Source organism: Ranitomeya imitator, chromosome 8, assembly GCF_032444005.1.
Source record: "Ranitomeya imitator isolate aRanImi1 chromosome 8, aRanImi1.pri, whole genome shotgun sequence".
NCBI lineage: Eukaryota > Metazoa > Chordata > Amphibia > Anura > Dendrobatidae > Ranitomeya > Ranitomeya imitator.
Genome location: NC_091289.1, coordinates 94,565,121 through 94,588,975, shown reverse-complemented (window position 1 = coordinate 94,588,975; position 23,855 = coordinate 94,565,121). Strand labels below are relative to the sequence as shown.

The window sequence follows — 23,855 nt, the reverse complement described above, 5'->3', positions numbered from 1 at the left end:
ACCTGCACCTCTCCTGTGAGAATCAACTAAGACGTGCCATATCCATTGCTTAAGGCGGCATTTCATCCCAGCGTGCCCCCCGTGACATCACTTGGTCACGCCCATTCCCAGCGACCTTTGCGCTGCATTAGCGGTGCATCCTGGTTGCATGCCACACAGAGCGGTACAGCGGTTTGAGACATGCGATGCATCTTAGTCTCTGCTGCCAGCACATGCAACAGAGCCCCCTCTGGACCAGTGAGCAGCGCTTCCAGTACCCTGAAGGCCAGAGCCACAAGCATGTAGCCTGTTCTTCCATACGCCGTGACAGGGCTGGGTAAGATCTTTCATTCCATTTTTCAACTGCGAATATCAATACTAGGTTCCTTTCAAGTACAGCAAACCAACCGATGCAAGGGAGAGGTGCTGCACTTTTATTTCAGTAACCTTTCTGTCCTTGGTGGGTGGATCCCTCAGGTGTGCTGTCATGGGTAAAGGGTTAACATTTATTTAGTCAATATGGGTTTAAAACTCAGACTTTGCTTCAATTATGATGTGAATACCCTCAAATTTAGAGTAAGGGTTTCAGCTCTTTAAAATAGCTGTCTTTCAAGGGACCAAAAGTAATTTGACAATGACTGGCTTGGGAAAACAAAACAAAAAAAAACTAAACAAAAGAACATGTGGATGTTCACGTAAGACCTTGGTGAATAATTGCAGAATCTTTTCATGGTGAGGAAAAACATCTTCACAACTTCCACCCAACTGAAGAAGAACACACTTCTGGAAGTAGGTGTTTCAGTATCTAAGTCTACCATAAAGAGAAGGCTTCATTGGAGCAAATAGAGACTGTTCACAACAAGGTGCAAACCATTAATCAGACAGAAAAATAGGGAGGCCAGATTGAACGCTGCGGATTCACAGCAGTTTTCCATCCGGTTTACAGTTTCTATGGAAAACAAAGTCCACAGTACACATGCTGCGGAAAATACCGCGCGTAAACGCTGTGGTTTATATTCCACAGCATGTCAATTCTTTGTGCGGATTTCACAGCGTTTTGTAAAACCACAGGTGAAACCCACACGAAGATGCTGGAAATCAGCAGGTAGAACGCAGTGTGTTTTATCTGTGGATTTTTCAAAAATGGAGCTGAAAAAGCAGCACAGAAATTCACAACGTGGGCACATATCATTAATTTCCTACTCTTCCCAATGATTAAGTCCATTTCCCTCTGTCAAGCAGTGGTGCTAATGAAGTTAGAGATAGACCGTGCCCATGAATGTAGAGGACTACACAGCAGAAACGTATGACTAAAATTCAGGCTATAAAACAAAGAAAACTTCATATCAATGTACCACACTTGCAAAGAGCTGCACTAAGTACCATCTTTTCAAGTCGAATACAAAATGAAAGATTGGCAGTAACCAGAGTGGCTGTGCTGAAAAGAAAGGGGATATGTAGAGCAGTAATGGTTTATTATTTAATGGTATTTGCAGTTCTTTAAACAATCAGTGACAAAAAAAAACTAAAAAACTATGCTGCATATGTAGTAATAGAATCCGGATCCAACCCCTTGTTGTACAAATAGGAACATCCTACTTACCATTAGGACACATGCTTGTTTTCCATCCATGAAGCCCTTGGGAATGGAATTTGGGGTGAGAATTTCATATCTAAAAAAAAAAAGAAAAAAAAAAAAGATAGTTAGCACAAAGGTCAAAGTCAAACAAACATCTAACTTCATGTTTTCTACGCTTGAAGGCAATGCTTTTGAAATCAGGCAAGCAGACTGTCAGTCATTACATATCACAGTGGTAACTCCACTTTCATTTACAATGAGATCTGGAGGAAGATTCTCAGGGCGATCCACATCATGCCCACAGATATTAAGCGATGATTTTTATGGAAGAAAATCAGAAAAAGGAAAAACTACATTTTCTTGCCATGCACCGTTTTAAAGAGATTAACAAAAGTTTACAGTTCTCCTTTCCATTCTCAGGTCCAGTGTAATGTTGCAATTAACCATCACTTCTGAGACCAGCATTGTTGACACCTGTCATTTCCTAGGCCTTGACATGTCAACTTGTGTTGCACTTCATAGTGTTGTGGGGTCCAAGTAACAAGCTCCCAGGAGATGCCAGCTACAACACAGGATTAAAGTTTGGGACTGGGTACTGCAAATTTTACTCATCTATTGTTCAAAAATCAATTACCACTCAAAAATTGATCCTTAAATTCTGCTGTGCAGAACAATGCCTATATACACCGTATTCAACCATGACATTGCTATAGCAGTTTACATGGACCTCATGTTTTAGTTTTATTATCTTCCTACAGCAGGGAAAAGTTCACTTACCGAGGACAGCATCTTAACCAGAGTGAAAGTTACATGCTAGGCTAGAATCTGACAAAGTCAGCATGAAACAACTCAAACAATTTTAGCTATAGAACAGTGTGAGACAAAAATAGCTGAGCTAATTTTGTGGTGCCAAAAACAAATAAATTTAATTTGTTGACTAGAACCAATTTTCAAAATCCAGGATATATTTATAATTTCATTATTACTGCATTGTTAGTAGCTAGTTATTAAATAATCTATTTAACCTTTTTGGAAGTGCATTTGAACAGCAAGGTTGATTGCTGTTGAGGGGAACTAGGAAAAAAAAAAAAAAAATCTATAAATCTTCAGCAGAGCGAGTGTGAGCGAGCTGAGTGTGACCAGAGCGTAAGTGTGGACGGCGGTAAGTGTGACTTGTGATTCAGTGAAGAGGTATTTGGAAAGCCTTTAACAAATACCTGTGTGAATTGGTGTGAGTTGCTGAATTGGGGGTAGCTATATTCATAAGGGTTAACTTAGGGTGGGGGCTCATAGTTAAGGGTTTATAAGGGGCAGCTGTTTGGGGCTCAAGTCCTTTTTGGAAGTGCATTTGAACAGCAAGGTTGATTGCTGTTGAGGGGAACTAGGAAAAAAAAAAAAAAAATCTCTATAAATCTTCAGCAGAGCGAGTGTGAGCGAGCTGAGTGTGGCCTGAGTGTAAGTGTGGACGGCGGTAAGTGTGACTTGTGATTCAGTGACTTTGGAGTCAGGGAGTTTTTAGGGGAGGAATTACTGAATTGCTGTCTGATTTTTATTAATACTTTGTATTTATTTATTTTTTTTTATTGAACTGTTCTGTCTGGTGCAATCCCCATTAGGAAATGTGCTCCACGATTGTTAATGCCATCCAGTGCACATCTTGCCACATGTATGCAGTCCTTGAGCAGCCGATCGAGGGTGCATACTGCTGTGCGAGATGTGAGCACGTTGTGCATTTGGAAACCCAGATTCTGACTCTAAATGTGCAGCTGGCAACACTGAGATCCATAGACAACATGGAGAGGAGTCTTCTGCTCACGGAGCAGACGCTCAATGGGACAGATGAGGGGGGGGATGGTGGGATGGAGCTGCAGGACGATGAAGTAGCAAGCTGGGTGACAGTTAGGAAGCGGGGTAGAGGGAAGAGTGCCAGGGAGGCTAGTCCTGATCTGGAACACCCCAATAAGTTTGCTAAGTTGGCAGATGAGGGGGGTGCCAGTACAGGGGTAGCACTGCTGCAGCCAGGCATGTCCTCTGAAAGCCGGAGGAGTGACTGCTCCAGTAAGGAGGGAAATAGGAGAGCAGGGCAGGCCAGACAGGTGCTGGTAGTGGGCGACTCAATTATTAGGGGAACAGATAGGGCAATCTGTCACAAAGACAGGGATCGTCGAACGGTGTGCTGCCTACCTGGCGCTCGAGTCCGACACATCGCTGATCGGGTGGACAGATTATTGGGAGGGGCTGGTGAGGACCCAGCGGTCATGGTGCACATTGGCACTAATGACAAAGTTAGAGGTAGGTGGAAGGTCCTTAAAGATGATTTCAGGGAATTAGGCTGCAAGCTGAAAGCAAGGACCTCCAACGTGGTATTTTCCGAAATACTGCCGGTACCACGTGCCACGCCAGAGAGGCAACGGGAGATTAGGGAGGTTAATAAGTGGCTCAAGAATTGGTGTAGGAAAGAGGGGTTTGGGTTCCTGCAGAACTGGGCCGACTTCTCAGTTGGCTACAGGCTCTACGCTAGGGACGGGCTGCACCTCAATGGGGAGGGTGCAGCTGTGCTGGGGGAGAGAATGGCTAGAAGGTTGGAGGAGTGTTTAAACTAGGAATTGGGGGGGAGGGTATTCATTTTATAGGAGGGGAAGATAGTGCAGACAGAGACCTGGGCACAAATAAGGAAGTTGGGGGTGGCGGTGGCATGGGGGGTGGGGTCAGAACAGTTAATAATTTAAGAAATAGAAGTACAGAGAGGAACATAAAGTGCATGTATACTAATGCCAGAAGCCTCGCCAACAAAATGGACGAATTAGAACTAATGTTGTTGGAGCATAATTATGACATGGTGGGGATATCTGAAACGTGGCTGGATGAGAGCCATGACTGGGCTGTTAACTTGCAGGGCTATAGCCTGTTCAGAAATGACCGTACAGATAAGCGAGGGGGAGGGGTGTGTCTATATGTAAAATCATCCTTAAAACCCATCCTGCGCGATAATATAGGTGAATTTAATGAAAATGTAGAATCCCTGTGGGTGGAGATAAGGGGAGGGGGAAAAAATAATAAATTACTGATAGGGGTTTGTTATAAATCTCCAAAAATAATGGAAGCAATGGAGAATATCCTCGTAAAGCAAATAGATGAAGCTGCGACTCAAGGAGAAGTCATTATTATGGGGGACTTCAACTACCCTGAAATAGATTGGGGAACAGAAACCTGCAGTTCCAGCAAAGGTAATCGGTTTTTGACAATTATGAGAGACAATTACCTTTCACAACTGGTTCAGGACCCAACAAGGGGGGCACTGCTAGACCTAATATTAACCAACAGGCCAGACCGCATATCAAATATAAGGGTTGGGGGATACTTGGGAAATAGCGATCACAAAATAATAAGTTTTCATGTATCCTTTAAAAAGATGTGTAGTAGAGGGGTTACAAGGACACTAAACTTCAGGAGGGCAAATTTCCAACGGATGAGAGAGGATCTTGGTGCAATTAACTGGGACGATATCCTGAGACACAAAAATGCACAGAGAAAATGGGAGACGTTTATTAGCATCCTGGATAGGACCTGTGCACAGTATATACCGTATGGGAATAAACATATTAGAAATAGGAGGAAACCAATATGGCTAAATAGAGCTGTAAGGGGCGCAATAAGTGACAAAAAGAAAGCATTTAGAGAATTAAAGGAAGTAGGTAGTGAGGAGGCATTAAATAAATACAGAAAATTAAATAAATTCTGTAAAAAGCAAATCAAGGCAGCAAAGATTGAGACAGAGAGACTCATTGCCAGAGAGAGTAAAAATAATCCTAAAATATTCTTTAACTACATAAATAGTAAGAAACTAAAAAATGATAGTGTTGGCCCCCTTAAAAATAGTCTGGGTGAGATGGTGGATGAGGATGAGGAAAAAGCCAATATGCTAAATGACTTTTTTTCATCAGTATTTACACAAGAAAATCCCATGGCAGACAAAATGTCTAGTGATAAAAATTCCCAATTAAATGTCACCTGCTTAACCCAGCAGGAAGTGCGGCGGCGTCTAAAAATCACTAAAATTGACAAATCTCCGGGCCCGGATGGGATACACCCTCGAGTACTGCAGGAATTAAGTACAGTCATTGATAGACCATTATTTTTAATCTTTAAAGACTCCATAATAACAGGGTCTGTGCCACAGGACTGGCGTATAGCAAATGTGGTGCCAATATTCAAAAAGGGAACAAAAACTGAACTCGGAAACTATAGGCCAGTAAGCTTAACCTCTACTGTGGGTAAAATCCTGGAGGGCATTCTAAGGGACGCTATACTGGAGTATCTGAAGAGGAATAACCTCATGACCCAGTATCAGCACGGGTTTACTAGGGACCGTTCATGTCAGACTAATTTGATCAGTTTCTATGAAGAGGTAAGTTCCGGATTGGACCAAGGGAACCCAGTGGATGTAGTGTATATGGACTTTTCAAAAGCTTTTGATACGGTGCCACACAAAAGGTTGATACATAAAATGAGAATAATGGGGATAGGGGAAAATATGTGCAAGTGGGTTGAGAGCTGGCTCAGGGATAGGAAACAAAGGGTGGTTATTAATGGAGCACACTCGGACTGGGTAGCGGTTAGCAGTGGGGTACCACAGGGGTCAGTATTGGGCCCTCTTCTTTTTAACATATTTATTAATGACCTTGTAGGGGGCATTCAGAGTAGAATTTCAATATTTGCAGAGGACACTAAACTCTGCAGGGTAATCAATACAGAGGAGGACAATTTTATATTACAGGATGATTTATGTAAACTAGAAGCTTGGGCTGATAAATGGCAAATGAGCTTTAATGGGGATAAATGTAAGGTCATGCACTTGGGTAGAAGTAATAATATGTATAATTATGTGCTTAATTCTAAAACTCTGGGCAAAACCGTCAATGAAAAAGACCTGGGTGTATGGGTGGATGACAAACTTAAATTCAGTGGCCAGTGTCAGGCAGCTGCTACAAAGGCAAATAAAATAATGGGATGCATTAAAAGAGGCATAGATGCTCATGAGGAGAATATAATTTTACCTCTATACAAGTCACTAGTTCGACCACACTTAGAATACTGTGCACAGTTCTGGTCTCCGGTGTATAAGAAAGACATAGCTGAACTGGAGCGGGTGCAGAGAAGAGCGACCAAGGTTATTAGAGGCCTGGGGGGTCTGCAATACCAAGATAGGTTATTACACTTGGGGCTATTTAGTTTGGAAAAACGAAGACTAAGGGGTGATCTCATTTTAATGTATAAATATATGAGGGGACAGTACAAAGACCTTTCTGATGATCTTTTTAATCATAGACCTGAAACAGGGACAAGGGGGCATCCTCTGCGGTTGGAGGAAAAAAGGTTTAAGCATAATAACAGACACGGATTCTTTACTGTAAGAGCAGTGAGACTATGGAACTCTCTGCCGTGTGATGTTGTAATGAGTGATTCATTACTTAAATTTAAGAGGGGACTGGATACCTTTCTGGAAAAGTATAATGTTACAGGGTATATACACTAGATTCCTTGATAGGGCGTTGATCCAGGGAACTAGTCTGATTGCCGTATGTGGAGTCGGGAAGGAATTTTTTTCCCCAATGTGGAGCTTACTCTTTGCACATGGGGTTTTTTTGCCTTCCTCTGGATCAACATGTTAGGGCATGTTAGGTTAGGCTATGGGTTGAACTAGATGGACATATAGTCTTCCTTCAACCTTAATAACTATGCAACTATGTAACCTATTAAGCCTACAGTATTCTATCTTAAGGTGACTACTCAAAAAATGCCAACTCCACTCCGACGACAATCCTATAATAGCAGTTGCATCAGCTACTTTTATAAATGCTCTGTGTAAGGCATACACAGCTTTAGAATTAGCCTAGTTTCTTAGCATTTGTCAGGTCTCTTCAGATATGCCTTGTTTGTGCAGTAACAAAGCGGATAGTTTTTTGCTTCATATGCAGAAGTCATTTTTGTATCAAAAAGGTGAAACTTGACTACCATGATAAGGCTAGGGTCACATTGCGTTAGTGCAATCCGTTTAGCGCTAGCGGATTGCGCTAACGCAATGTTTTCTATGGGGCTGCGGTCGGGGTCGCGGTAACGTCCCCGCTCTCGCAGATCCCCGATCTGCGAGAGCGGGGAACGGACCGCGGGCGCGCCTCGGACGCTGCAAGCAGCGTCCGCGGCGCGCCAGGAATCACCGGCGCGTCGCTAGCGCGTGCCGAACATGGCACGCGCTAGTGAAGTGCGTTCCCATTAGCGTGAATGGGCGCGTTAACGGCCGCGTTGCACGGCGTTAATTTCGCCGTGCAACGCTGTCCGTTTAACGCGGTCCCATAACGCAATGGGAACCCAGCCTTAGGAAAGCTACAACCTGTATTTTGGCTGCAGAATAGAAAATCAGCACAAGAGTTGGGCTCCACACATGCATCACATCTTACCCAGTGGTTGCATGGGAAGAGGCAATTTATCTCTTTTGCAGTCCCAATGATCTGGAGAGAGGCAACCGATCAGACTACCAGTTGCCATTCCTGCATTGTGGCTCCCATCAGGAAAGGAGTTTTAACCCCTTCATGACCCCAGCTTTCAGTTTTGCATTTTCGTTCTTTGCTCCCCTTGACAGCATTAATTTTTTTATTTTTCCGTCAATATGGTCATGAGAGAGCTTATTTTTTGCGGGACAAGTTGTACTTTTGAACTACATTAAACTGTAAGTTTCCAAGTGTGGTGAAATTGCAAAACAGAGCAATCCCACTCTTGTTTTTTGTTTGGCTTTTTTTGCTAGGTTCACCAAATGCTAAAACTGACCTACCTGCCATTTTCATTGTCCAAGTCATTACGAGTTCATAGACACCATACATGTCTAGGTTATTTGTTAAGCAAGTGGTTAAAAAAAAAAAAAAAAAAAGCGCAGTTTTCCAATACCCGTAGCGTCTCCATTTTTCGTGTTCTGTGTTTGGGTGAGGGCTTGCTTTTTGCGTGGCGAGCTGACATTTTTAGTGATACCATTTTGGTGCAGTGCGTTCTTTCGATCGCCCGTTATTGCATTTTAATGCAATGTCGCGCCGACCAAAAAAAAAAGTAACTGGCGTTTCAAATTTTTCTCGCTACGCAGTTTAGCTATATCAGGTTAATCCTTTTTTTATTGATAGATCGGGCGATTCTGAACGCGGAGATACCAAATATGTGTAGATTTGATTTTTATGGTTTTATTTTGAATGGAGCAAAAGGGGGAGATTTAAACTTAGATATTTTTTTTTCATATTTTTAAAAAAAAAAAAAAATTTCTCCCACTTATACCATGCTTCAATAGCCTCCATGGGAGGCTAGAAGCTGGCATAGCCTGATCGGCTCTGCTACATAGGAGCGATGCTCAGATTGCTCCTATGTAGTAGATTTACTGCATTGCTATGAGCGCCGACCACAGGCTGGCGCTCACAGCAATCCACCATCAGCAACCATAGAAGTCTTCAAAAGACCTCTGGTTGTCATGCTGACACATTGCTGACCCCCGATCATGTGACGAGGGTCAGATATGCACTCATTTTCGGCCCGATGGCTGGAAGCACTAGTTAAATGCCGCTGTCCGCATTTGACAGCGGCATTTAATTAGTTAAAAGCGGCAGGTGGACCGCGATTCCACCGGCCGCTATTGCGGGCACATGTCAGCTGTACAAATCAGCCGACATGTCCCAGCTTTGATGTGGACTCACCGCCAGAGCCCGCATCAAAGAGGGGGTTCTGACCTCAGACATACTTCCCGTCCGAGGTCAGAAAGGGGTTAAGGAAGAAAGTGAAGTGGACAGTATATAAACATTACATCTGCAATACACCTAGTACCACACACAAGAACTGCTGGTTCTTAAAGTCCCAGAACAGTTAAGTCAAGGAAGAAAAGAGCACCTTGTGTCATGAAGCATGTTCCTCATGACCCAGACTTTGTCCTCAACCTGAACTGAATCAAAGTGAATTGAATGAGCTCGTTACAGATTTGGATCTGCCCAAAAGTAAGGCTGATCTCTTATGTTCCTGGCTAGAGCAGTGGAATCTCCTAGCGAGCGATTTGGTTTGGATTTCTTTGCTACCCTGCAGATTTTGCAAGTTTTTCCATCTACAAAGGAAAAATGGAGAGGTCTAATTTTAATCGTAGGTACACTTCAACTATGAGCAAATCTAAAAATAAGAACCAGAAAACCACCTTGAAATATTTTTTACTAAATTACATTTTATTCCATGAAATATTTGAGACAATAGAAAATGACATGGTGACATCCTGGGCAGAGAGATCGGAAGTGTCGATTGAGGACATATGTAAGGCAGCTACATGGTCTTCATCCATGTTCTTTAAGCATTATAGACTGGATTTGGGTGGCTCCTCCGATCTCACATTTGGGAGAAGGGTGCTTGAGGCAGTAGTCCCTCCCTACTTTCTTTATATCTCTGTAATTCTCTTTTGGTGTTGTCATGGGAGACCGAATAAATGCTTAGCTACTTACAGGTGGCGGTGTTTTTCATCTGCTCTTACCTCTAGCTGACCCCCTACGGCCGGACCACCTCTTGCCGAAGTCACGCCCATATGAAGGTCCTGTCAAGGTAGGGAACTTTTTCTTGCTATCCCCTACCTTCTCCAGAAGTTCATTGAATACTGGGCCAAACAAATGAACTCCTTTGCACGGAATACTGCACAATTTTGATCTGGCCTGGATATCCCCTGGCCAACACTTTATTATTTATTTATATAGCACCATTAACCCCTTTACCCCCAAGGGTGGTTTGCACGTTAATGACCGGGCCAATTTTTACAATTCTGACCACTGTCCCTTTATGAGGTTATAACTCTGGAACGCTTCAACCGATCCCTGTGATTCTGACATTGTTTTCTCGTGATATTGTACTTCATGATAGTGGTAAAATTTCTCTCATATTACCTGTGTTTATGAAAAAAACGGAAATTTGGCGAAAATTTTGAAAATTTCACAATTTTCAAACTTTGAATTTTTATGCAATTAAATCACAGATATATGTAACACAACACTTAAGTAACATTTCCCACATGTCTTTACATCAGCACAATTTTGGAACCAAATTTTTTTTTTTGTTAGTGAGTTATAAGGGTTAAACGTTGACCAGCAATTTCTTATTTTTACAACACCATTTTTTTTTTTTTTTAGGGACCACATCTCATTTGAAGTCATTTTGAGGGGTCTATATGATAAAAAATACCCAAGTGTGACACCATTCTAAAAACTGCACCCCTCAAGGTGCTCAAAACCATATTCAAAAAGTTTATTAACCCTTCTGGTGCTTCACAGGAATTTTTGGAATGTTTAAATAAAAATGAACATTTCACTTTTTTTCACCAATAATTTACTTCAGCTCCAATTTGTTTTATTTTACAAAGGGTAACAGGAGAAAATGGACCCCAAAAGCTGTTGTCCTATTTGTCCTGAGTACGCCGATACCCCATATGTTGGGGTAAACCCCTGTTTGGGCACACGGGAGAGCTCGGAAGGGAAGGAGCACTGTTTTACTTTTTCAACGCAGAATTGGCTGGAATTGAGATCGGACGCCATGTCGCGTTTGGAGAGCCCCTGATGTGCCTAAACAGTGGAAACCCCCCAATTATAACTGAAACCCTAATCCAAACACACCCCTAACCCTAGTCCCAACAGTAACCCTAACCACATATCTAACCCTGACACACCCCTAACCCTAATCCCAACCCTATTCCCAACCGTAAATGTAATCTAAACCCCAACCCCAACTTTAGCCCCAACCCCAGCTTTAGCCCCAGCCCCAACACTAATGGGAAAATGGAAATAAACACATTTTTTAAAATTTTCCCTAACTAAGGGGGTGATGAAGGGGGGGTTTGATTTACTTTTATAGCGGGTTTTTTAGCGGATTTTTATAATTGGCAGCAGTCACACACTGAAAGACGCTTTTTATTGCAAAAAATATTTTTTGCGTTACCACATTTTGAGAGCTATAATTTTTCCATATTTTGGTCCACAGTGTCATGTGAGGTCTTGTTTTTGCGGGACGAGTTGACGTTTTTATTGGTAACATTTTTGGGCATGTGACATTTTTTGATCGCTTTTTATTCCGATTTTTGTGAGGCAGAATGACCAAAAACCAGCTATTCATGAATTTCTTTTGGGGGAGGCGTTTATACCGTTCCGCGTTTGGTAAAATTGATAAAGCAGTTTTATTCTACGGGTCAGTACAATTACAGCGATACCTCATTTACATCATTTTTTATGTTTTGGCGCTTTTATACGATAAACTATTTTATAGAAAAAATAATTATTTTTGCATCGCTTTATTCTCAGGACTTTACCTTTTTAATTTTTGTGCTGATGATGCTGTATGGCGGCTCGTTTTTTGCGGGACAAGATGACGTTTTCAGCGGTACCATGGTTATTTATATCTGTCTTTTTGATCGCGTGTTATTCCACTTTTTGTTCGGCGGTATGATAAAGCGTTTTTTGCCTTTTTTTCTACGGTGTTTACTAGTGGGCCAGTTTTATAGGTCGGGTCGGTACGGACGTGGCGATACTAAATGTGTCCTTTTATTGTTTTTTATTTTATTTACATAAATGTATTTATGTGTGTGTGTATATATATATATATATATATATATTTTTATATTATACCCTGTGCCAGTCATTACACTGGCTACCCATCCACTCCAGAATCCAGTACAAAACTACTACCCTCATCCACAAAGCACTCCATGGCTCAGCACCACCCTACATCTCCTCCCTGGTATCAGTCTACCACCCTACCCGTGCCCTCCGCTCCGCTAATGACCTCAGGTTAGCATCCTCAATAATCAGAACCTCCCACTCCCGTCTCCAAGACTTTACACGTGCTGCGCCGATTCTTTGGAATGCACTACCTAGGTTAATACGATTAATCCCCAATCCCCACAGTTTTAAGCGTGCCCTAAAAACTCATTTGTTCAGACTGGCCTACCGCCTCAATGCATTAACCTAACGATCCCTGTGTGGCCTATTTATAAAAAAAAAAAAGGTTCCTCGCATCATGTTCTCATACGCTTTGTGCAGTTATTAGCCCTCTGTGTCTGTACTGCTACATACTTAGGCAGATAACTGGTTCATGCAGCTTTACATGAACACCTGAGCCTTACACTATAGCTGGTCCGAATAACTAAAGCAATTGTTACCATCCACCTCTCGTGTCTCCCCTTTTCCCCATAGTTTGTAAGCTTGCGAGCAGGGCCCTCACTCCTCCTGGTATCTGTTTTGAACTGTATTTCTGTTATGCTGTAATGTCTATTGTCTGTACAAGTCCCCTCTATAATTTGTAAAGCGCTGCGGAATATGTTGGCGCTATATAAATAAAATAATAATAATAATAATAATAATAATAATAATAATAATAATAATAATAATAATAATAATAATAATAATAATAATAATAATAATAATATATATATAAACCAATATGGCTAAATAGAGCTGTAAGGGGCGCAATAAGGGACAAAAAGAAAGCATTTAGAGAATTAAAGGAAGTAGGTAGCGAGGAGGCATTAAATAAATACAGAAAATTAAATAAATTCTGTAAAAAGCAAATCAAGGCAGCAAAGATTGAGACAGAGAGACTCATTGCCAGAGAGAGTAAAAATAATCCTAAAATATTCTTTAACTACATAAATAGTAAGAAACTAAAAAATGATAGTGTTGGCCCCCTTAAAAATAGTCTGGGTGAGATGGTGGATGAGGATGAGGAAAAAGCCAATATGCTAAATGACTTTTTTTCATCAGTATTTACACAAGAAAATCCCATGGCAGACAAAATGTCTAGTGATAAAAATTCCCAATTAAATGTCACCTGCTTAACCCAGCAGGAAGTGCGGCGGCGTCTAAAAATCACTAAAATTGACAAATCTCCGGGCCCGGATGGGATACACCCTCGAGTACTGCAGGAATTAAGTACAGTCATTGATAGACCATTGTTTTTAATCTTTAAAGACTCCATAATAACAGGGTTTGTGCCACAGGACTGGCGTATAGCAAATGTGGTGCCAATATTCAAAAAGGGAACAAAAACTGAACTCGGAAACTATAGGCCAGTAAGCTTAACCTCTACTGTGGGTAAAATCCTGGAGGGCATTCTAAGGGACGCTATACTGGAGTATCTGAAGAGGAATAACCTCATGACCCAGTATCAGCACGGGTTTACTAGGGACCGTTCATGTCAGACTAATTTGATCGGTTTCTATGAAGAGGTAAGTTCCGGATTGGACCAAGGGAACCCAGTGGATGTAGTGTATATGGACTTTTCAAAAGCTTTTGATACGGTGCCACACAAAAGGTTGATACATAAAATGAGAATAATGGGGATAGGGGAAAATATGTGCAAGTGGGTTGAGAGCTGGCTCAGGGATAGGAAACAAAGGGTGGTTATTAATGGAGCACACTCGGACTGGGTAGCGGTTAGCAGTGGGGTACCACAGGGGTCAGTATTGGGCCCTCTTCTTTTTAACATATTTATTAATGACCTTGTAGGGGGCATTCAGAGTAGAATTTCAATATTTGCAGATGACACTAAACTCTGCAGGGTAATCAATACAGAGGAGGACAATTTTATACTACAGGATGATTTATGTAAACTAGAAGCTTGGGCTGATAAATGGCAAATGAGCTTTAATGGGGATAAATGTAAGGTCATGCACTTGGGTAGAAGTAATAAGATGTATAATTATGTGCTTAATTCTAAAACTCTGGGCAAAACCGTCAATGAAAAAGACCTGGGTGTATGGGTGGATGACAAACTTAAATTCAGTGGCCAGTGTCAGGCAGCTGCTACAAAGGCAAATAAAATAATGGGATGCATTAAAAGAGGCATAGATGCTCATGAGGAGAATATAATTTTACCTCTATACAAGTCACTAGTTCGACCACACTTAGAATACTGTGCACAGTTCTGGTCTCCGGTGTATAAGAAAGACATAGCTGAACTGGAGCGGGTGCAGAGAAGAGCGACCAAGGTTATTAGAGGACTGGGGGGTCTGCAATACCAAGATAGGTTATTACACTTGGGGCTATTTAGTTTGGAAAAACGAAGACTAAGGGGTGATCTCATTTTAATGTATAAATATATGAGGGGACAGTACAAAGACCTTTCTGATGATCTTTTTAATCATAGACCTGAAACAGGGACAAGGGGGCATCCTCTGCGGTTGGAGGAAAAAAGGTTTAAGCATAATAACAGACATGGATTCTTTACTGTAAGAGCAGTGAGACTATGGAACTCTCTGCCATGTGATGTTGTAATGAGTGATTCGTTACTTAAATTTAAGAGGGGACTGGATACCTTTCTGGAAAAGTATAATGTTACAGGGTATATACACTAGATTCCTTGATAGGGCGTTGATCCAGGGAACTAGTCTGATTGCCGTATGTGGAGTCGGGAAGGAATTTTTTTCCCCAATGTGGAGCTTACTCTTTGCACATGGGGTTTTTTTGCCTTCCTCTGGATCAACATGTTAGGGCATGTTAGGTTAGGCTATGGGTTGAACTAGATGGACATATAGTCTTCCTTCAACCTTAATAACTATGTAACTATGTAACTATGTATATATATATATTTTTTTTTTTTCCATTATTTAGGATTTTTTTTTTTAATTTTTTTACACATTTGAAATTTTTTTAACACTGTCCCGGGGGAGGGAAATCACAGATCGTTGATCTGACAGATTGCACATCCCTGTCAGATCAGCGATCTGCCTTACATAACTGCAGGCTTACCAAGCGTTGCTGCAGGGGTCTCAGGGAAGCCCGCAGGGAGCCCCCTCCCTGCGCGATTCTTCCCTGCACCGCCGGCACACCGCGATCATGCCGGGGGCGGTCCGTGACCGCTCCGTGCACATAGTGCCGGATGTCAGCTGCGATAGGCAGCTGACACCCGGCTGCGATCGGCCGCGCTCCCCCGGTGAGAGTGGCCGATCGCGTATCACATACTATTCCGTCGGTGGGCATACGGGGGCCCACCCCACCTCGACGGGATAGTACGTCAGATGTCAGAAAGGGGTTAATTCCATGGTGCTGTACATGAGAAGGGGTTACATCAAAATACAAATATCACTTACAGTAAACAAAACCAACAATGACAGACTGGTACAGAGGGAAGAGGACCCTGCCCTTGTGGGCTTACATTCTACAGGATTATGGCGAAGGGGACAGTAGGTAGAGGGTTGCAGTAGCTCCAATGGTGTTGAGGTGGCTGTGGGGTCTTCACAAGCTGTAAGCTTCCTTGAAGAGGTGGGTTTTCAGGTTTCTTTTGAAGGATCCAAAAGTAGAGGATAACCGGATGTGTTGGGGCACTGAATTCCGGAGGATGGGTGATATTCGGGAAAAGTCTTGGAGGCGATTGAGTGAGGAGCGAATAAGCGTGGAGGAGAGGTGGTCTTGGGAGGACTGGAGATTACGTGAGGGAAGATATTGAGAGGTTAGTGTGGAAATATACGGAGGAGAAAGGTTATGGATGGCTTTGTAGGTCAGTGTTCGTAATTTAAACTGGATACGCTGGGAAATTGGGAGCCAGTGAAGGGATTTGCAAAGAGGTGAAGCAGGAGTGTAGCGAGGAGAGAGATTAGTCGGGCAGCAGAGTTAAGGATGGACTGGAGGGGTGCGAGAGTGTTAGAAGGTAGGCCACAGAGGAGTATGTTGCAGTAGTGGAGGCGGGATATGATTAGGGCATGCACGAGCATTTTTGTAGAGTGTGGGTTGAGGAAATGACAGATTATGGAAATATTTTTGAGCTGGAGGAGACAGGAGGTGGAGAGAGCTTGGATGTGCGATTTGAAGGACAAGACAGTCAAGGGTTACTCCGAGGCAGCGGATTTTGGGGACAGGGGAAAGTGTGATTTCATTTATTTTGATAGATAGATCAGGTAGGGAAGATATGCGTGATGGATGAAAGATAATGAGTTCAGATTTGTCCACATTAAGCTTGAGGAAGCAAGAGGAGAAGGAGGATATGGCTGATAGACACTCTGGGATTCTGGAGAGCAGAGAGGTGACATCTGGGCCAGAGATGTAGATCCGAGTGTCATCGGCATATTGTACTGGAAGCCATAGGACCTTATGAGTTGTCCCAGGCCGAGTGTATAGATTGAGAAGAGTAAGGGTTCTAGGACAGAGCCTTGGGGGACTCCAACAGAGGGGGCGAGATGAATAGGTAGTATGGGAGTAGGAAACGCTAAATGTGCGGTTGGGCAAGGTATGAGGAGATCCAAGATAGGGCAAGGTCTTTGACCCCAAAGGAAGAGAGGATATGTAGTAGGAGGCAGTGGTCAACTGTGTCGAAGGCAGAGGACAGGTCTAGGAGGAGGAGTATAGAGAATGGTCTGTTCGCTTTGGCTGTAAGTAAGTCGTTAGTAATTTTGGTCTGGACAGTCTCAGTGGAATGGTGGGGACGGAAGCCAGATTGTAGGTTGTCGAAGAGAGAGAGTTAGATGCAAAGTGAGAGGAAAGTTCAACATGGAAATGCTGCTCAAGGAGTTTGGAAGAAAATGGGAGCAAAGATATGGGGCGATAGCTGGACATACCGCTTGGGTCAACTCTTCAGCCATAAGGTCCTGCAAGCAGCACTGGAAATGGTTGCTCGCCCTTGCTGCTAACCTTACAGAGTCCGCAGAAGTATCTGATATAAAGGCAGCAGCTCCCTGGATCATAGGAAGGGAGGAAAGGGTATCTTCTCTAGAAGTCCTCTCTATGTTTCTCTAATTGGTCTAACCAGTCCATCAATGATCTACCTGTGCAGGTAGCCGTTACTGCTGGCCTAAGGGATCCTGCCGACGTTTCCCTGGCACCATTTAGAAAAACATCAGATTTCCTGTCCAACTGGTCCTTCAAACTTCCCATATCCTCAAATGGTAGAGGTTTTCCTGGACGCTTTAGCGACAGCTGCGTTTAATTTTGGGCTTTATCTCATGAGGATGAGGCTGAATCCTCAAAAGGGTACCTACTTTTGAAGGCTGGAGGTAGAGAACCTTTCCTTTCAGGTTTTTTTCCATTCCTTTTCGTTAACTGGAAAGGATCTGTGGGTTTTCCAATTCAGCCCCTCAAACATGTCCTGGATGGACCTCTCCGGCTGGGGTTCCACAATACCCATTGTACTGTTTACTGCCTTCACTAACCGGTTCAACTTGTCCAGCGGGAAACCGGAGTGGCTTGACCGGGTCTCTGAAGATGAAGACAATGAGGATGAATCTGGTATAGCCTCCCCTGCGAGTCACTCCCCGATACGGACAGGAGATCTAGGTAGTCTTCTAACAATACTCTCCTGGGAAAGGGAGCTCACTGAACCTCTGCTCTGACATCAACAAGTGAACTTTCTCGAAGATCACTTACCCATAACTGAATGGTACTGTAATCCACGTGCCGGGGGAGGGGGGGCATGAGGGGGGTGTCACCCTCAGCCACCGGGTTGTCCTTATGGGCTGGAGATTTATCCAGGCTATTCCTTTGTCTAATCCTTAAGCCATCAGCGCGACCACTTTCTAGCTCACCGTTGGGTAGTCCTTACATGGGGCTTCTCCGTGAGTAGCTGCTGCCCTGGTGACTCCATCTTTAAAAATGGACCTGGAAGCAGCTGGCTGCCATCCTGGCCGCCTTAAATAGCTGGTCATTCCCTCAGATACTGTCCCCGGTAGGGGCCAGCAGGATACTACAATGGTTTGCCTGGTGCTCTTCCAATCGCTTAAAGTCACCCTCCCCTGCGACGGTGCACTCAGACCACGTGCGGCTACATCCCTTTTTTGGCCCTGACCTCCGCTCCACGCATGGCCTCACCGTTGTCCAGGTATGTCCCCCTTCCAACGAACGTCATGTTCTCTGGTGACCCCGACGTCATCAGGGCGTGCCCCACCGCGTCATCAAGGACCTCCAGCGGCATCTACAGCGCATGCCTGACATGTCACGCCTGCGGCTGCATCAAACCTACGGTCGTGTCATCAGGCCCCGCCCCACGCTGGCCGCATCACAGGTCGCGACCTGGCCCTGCCGTCAGAGCGCACCAGATGCCCCGTAGCTGCCCCAATATGGATGCATGAGCCACCGCCGCGGCCTCCGGGAAAAAAAAACCTGTCAGCATTATCGAGACCGCTGGGGATAGCGCCAGCCTACTCATCAGCACCTGCGGCGACGGACCATTCCTCAAGTTAGCTCTCCCTCCTGGAGGCTGCTTCATCTGCTGTCGCCTACACCTGCAGCCCCCCTGCAAAGTGGCGCTTACAGCACACCGGACAGACCGAGATAGGGGACCAAGACGGGCCTGGGCAAAACCTTCAATCTTCTACCTCTTCAAAAAGGTATGTCGGACAAGGTTCCCCTGTCAGGGAGAGGAAGCCAACTGATGAGGGAGAGAGGTACCACCCTTTTATGTCTGAAAGGTTTCCTGTCCCTGAAGGGCGGATCCCCTCTCTCGTGGTACGGTCATGGGAGACCGAATAAAATAGAACTTCATGTTAGGTTCAGAAACATTTGTTTGAAATTGGAGAGGTCAGATGTTTCCTGTCATTCTTGACCATGTTTGCATACACTGCAGCAGGGATTTTGGCCCACTCCATACAGATCTTCTCCAGATCTTGGGTCTGCCACTGGGCAAACACTTTCTATTGGGTTTAGGTATGGAGACTGGCTAGGCCACACCAGGACCTTGTAAAGCTTCTTACGGAGCCACTCCGTTGCCGCGACTGTGTTTTAGGTAATTGTCATGCTGGAGAACCCATCCACGATCCATCTTCAGTATTCTTACTGAGGGAGGAAGGTTGTTGGCCAAAATGTTGCGATGCATGACCCCATCCATCCTCCCTTCAAAGGTTGACCAAGTATATAAACATTTGACAAATTTATGGAAAGTTATAGGCTCAAATATTATAACCTATGAAAATTATAGCCTGTAGGTATTAGGCTTTATGCTCATGGTGAATTTTTATTGAGTTTTTTTGGGGTTCCATATTTTTTTGCTGCGTCAAAAATGCAGAGTCTCAGTTCCAGCAGCATGGATGGGATTTATAGAAACTTCTTCCCCCTGAGCTTTTATTTACTCAGCATAAAATTGACCTGCGATGCTTGTTTCAAGTCCACAACATGCCAATTTATCGTGCGAACGTTAAGTTTTAAAAGCAGATTTTCCCCATAGATTTTCTGCATCTACTAGAAGTCGAAGTGAAAAAAAAGGAACATGCCAACAAGTCAAATGTGAAACATGCATAAAACAAAAAAAAAAAAAACAAGCCTTTAACTTTTTTTGGCTGGTTTACATTATACACAAAATTGTAAGTGAAAAACGTAGACCGGGCATAAAAACAGAACCTTGTGATTTCGTTACCTACACTGGTTTTTCTTAAAACCATTGTTCAACTTTTTTTTAAACAGCCCAACTTCCAGGGCAATTTAAATTGAGTAATAAACTATTGTACAATCTTAGAACCAATTTACAGTCCCTACCTTTGCCGAAACTCTTGGAAAACAACTCTATTGGGAAAGCCTTGTCTGCAGATTCTGATGCCCTCCAGCACACCATTACAGCGCAGCTGATCTAGCACCAAGTGGGCGTCCAATTTACCAGCCTAGAGGGGATAAAAAGCAAAATCTACTGTTTCAAGATTACAATAATTACTTGATCATTCTTTGCACAGATAGCAAATTGCATCATATAGTACCTTTTTCTCATGGTTAGGGATGATGCAACGTACAAAGTTTGGATTTGTGTTTCTTAGAGTGGCCATAAGTTTAGACAGTTGTTCCTTGTATAATTGACCTACAGTACGGAACATTCCTTTTCTCGTCTTAAATACTCCAGGTGATGCAGAGTCACCCATGCCTGCAACTTGATCCAAGCCGACAATGCGATCCACTACAATGGCATACAAGGAGAGGAAAAAAATATTTTATTTATTTAATATACAATATAATATTTACTATATAATATACTATATAACATAATATATAATATACTATATAATATAAAATATATATTTTTTATATTAGTTTAAAACAATCTTAATGCACAGAACTGTTTTGCTGCCATATGTACAGTAACAGCTTGTATAAACATTTTGTATAACTTGAAAAGGACACTGCGACAGTTTTCATGCTGAACTGGACACATGATGTAAAAGTGACTGCTGAGCAGATTAATCTTTGCTCTCCTGGTCTAACCTCCTGCATGAGGAGCATTGGAATAGAGTACAGATGACTAGCGCCTTTCAGATAAGGTCCCAGCCAGTCCATGTGGGGAGATGGGGCAGTACAGCTTTATCTAGATGTGTCATATTACAATCCCTTCTATTTGCTTTTTTCTCCTCCTAGCAATGTCAGCTCTGTTGTACCCCCCATACACCCCATATACAGTCCATAGCACAATAGATATCAGTGGCACACTTCGGTTTTCTAGACTCACTTTCTGATTCTGCTCTCACTGCAGAGCAGTCTGCCTCACAGGAGTAGCTGGTCTGATCTGGCCACTCCAGGGCAAAATCTAATAACAGCCTGCTCTAATCAGACTGTAGAGCAAGTACAAGTTATCCTGACCACAGCTGACTAGCGATTAGTGGCCCCTACAGTACAGCAGTACAGCTGAGGTAACCATGCTGTGAGAGGAGCGGATCAAAAAAAAAAAAAAAAAAAAAAAAAACCAGCTAAACTCAACAGTGCATCCCATTCCCACAGGCTGACTGGGGAGGCCTTATCAGAAAGGTATCATTATGCTCTACTCCCAATGCTTCCTTATAATGCATGTTACATAAGGAGATCAGGGCTGTCTGACATGTCTCATACCCAAAAAACAAACAAACATTGGCCATAGTGGTGGAATGTTTTTTTTTCTGCTGCGTTGACGCCAGCTTTTGACTGGAACAAAAGCCAATAAACTGTCCTGTAATATAAGCTGGTATAAGTTCAAAGTGTAAGAGCATGTTCACACTGCTCATTTCACAGACAAAACCCAAGAAAAAAAAAAAAAAGCATATGCTACAGCAAGTACCCGTATTTTTCGGCGTATAAGACGACCCCCAACTTTTCGGGGGTCATCTTATACACCGAGTGTAGTCTTACCTCCTTTGAGGTGCAATACATCCCTGGGAACGCAAGCCGCCGCATGCATCGCGGAGAGCCGGGAGAACTCCGGGGGCCGTCGGAAGGTAAGTATATCCATATTTTTTTTTACATGAATATGGATCCCAGGGCCTGAAGGAGAGTCTTTTCTCCTCCAGACCCTGGGAACCATCCGGGACCGCTCCGCATATGCTGTACCTGACATATAAGACAACCCCGACTTTTGAGGAGATTTTCAGGGTGTAAAGAAGTAGTTTTATACGTCAGAAAAATACGGTAAATAGTAAAAATATTTAACAGTACTTCGTTAATGTTAATTTGATTAAAAAAAAACATAGAAGTCATCTCACCATGTCAAGATGTATCCACCTGACTTGTATTAAAACTTTACCATGCGTCAATGACAATGCGAATACCCAAGAGCAGGAGAGGGTCCCAACTGAGACACGAACCTATGGTAAGGTTATTTACTAGGGATGAGTGAACATGCTCTGTGATATTGTTATCACTTGAATATCATGGTGCTCGGATGTACTCGTTGTTTGGAGAGCAATGCTCTATGTAAAACTCGAATCCCCGCTCCACGTTTGGCACCTGTTACGCAGCCAATAAGCAAGTGGGATTGCCGGCGTGTCATTTTAACACCATAGCAATCTTGCTTGTGGCATTACGGTGATTGGCTGGCCGTGTGACATCAGGGGTTTTGGCAGGACTTGCACTTCGTGCATAGCCTTAAAGGGACACTGTCACCTGAATTTGGAGGGAACAATCTTCAGCCATAGAGGCGGGGTTTTGGGGTTTTTGATTCACCCTTTCCTTACCCGCTGGCTGCATGCTGGCTGCAATATTGGATTGAAGTTCCTTCTCTGTCCTCCGTAGTACATGCCTGCACAAGGCAATCTTACCTTGCGCAGGCGTGTACTATGGAGGACAGAGAATGAACTTCAATCCAATATTGCAGCCAGCATGTAAGGAAAGGGTGAATCAAACACCTGAAAACCCCGCCTCCATGGCTGAAGATTGTTCCCTCCAAATTCAGGTGACAGTGTCCCTTTAATGAGTCTAGGAGTACCAATACATACCAATGTGAACGGAATGTGTGGGAGGCCCACTTTTAATCTTTTTAATGACCCCAGTTTTTTTGGTTTTGCGTTTTCGTTTTTAGCTCTCCTTCTCCTAGCCATAACTTTTTTATTTTTTTGTAAATATGGCCATGTGAGGGCTTATTTTTTGGGGACAAGTTGTACTTTTGAAAGACATCATTGGTTTTATTATGTCGTGTACTAGAAAACAGGGAAAAAAAAAAAATTCCAAGTGTGGTGAAATTGCAAAAAAAAAAAAAGAAGTGCAATCCCACACTTTTTTTTGTTTGGCTTTTTCGCTAGGTTCACTAAATGCTAAAACTCACCTGCCATTATGATTCTCCAGGTCATCACAAGTTCATAGACACCCAACATGTCTAGGTTATTATTTAAGTGGTAAAAAAAAATAATTCCAAACTTTGATTTAAAAAAAAAAAAAAAAAAAAAAAAAAATCGCGCAGTTTGCCGATACCTGTAGCGTCTCCATTTTTTGTGATCTGGGGTTGGGTGATACGTCAGCCCGGCCGCGCTCCCCCTGAGAGCGCGGCCAATCACATATGACGAACTTTCCCGTCACTGGGAATTAAGTCCCAGGTCACATGGACGGGATAGTACGTCATATGGGATAAACGGGTTAAAGTGTAGTAAAAGTGTTACATCATTGTTCTCAGCAGTGATCTGGGAGTCAGATGCTTCCAGGGGTCTATCCCACGCTGTTCTCCTTCCATTCAGCACTTTTCCCATCCATTTGAACATTTTCACTGCCCCTCCCAGACATCCTTGTAGGGTCTACCAGAATAATGCTCAGTTTTCCCATTGACTCTTATTGTACTCGTTACTCGAGATGAGCACCCAAGCATTTTAGTGCTCACTTATCTCTTAATTACTTATACTGTAGGGTATATGTGCATTGCTTTTTCTTGGGTTTTGTCTGTGAAATGGCCAGTGTGAACGTGCTCTTACACTTAGCATGTATACCGGCATATAGGTTTTTTGCTGTAACCTTGTACTTCAAAACGGGAGCACAACTCCAGCTTTTACAAAGCTAAGCATTTCATCTGTATAGCATCCCATGGATAGGTGTCTATTGGACTCTGAAATGACATC

General features: G+C 43.1%; 1 protein-coding gene across 1 annotated transcript in view; it reads right to left on the bottom strand.

The window, feature by feature from the left end:
- The window catches only part of MYH9 (myosin heavy chain 9), a 234,002-nt gene that overhangs the window by 96,188 nt on the left and 113,959 nt on the right, over positions 1 to 23,855 (bottom strand). Inside the window, exons 16-18 of the mRNA XM_069737169.1 lie at positions 20,274 to 20,467; positions 20,059 to 20,180; positions 1,583 to 1,652 (exon numbers count right to left, since the gene is read on the bottom strand). Coding sequence (XP_069593270.1) covers positions 1,583 to 1,652; positions 20,059 to 20,180; positions 20,274 to 20,467 — 386 coding nt within the window. The remainder of the gene's footprint in view (positions 1 to 1,582; positions 1,653 to 20,058; positions 20,181 to 20,273; positions 20,468 to 23,855) is intronic.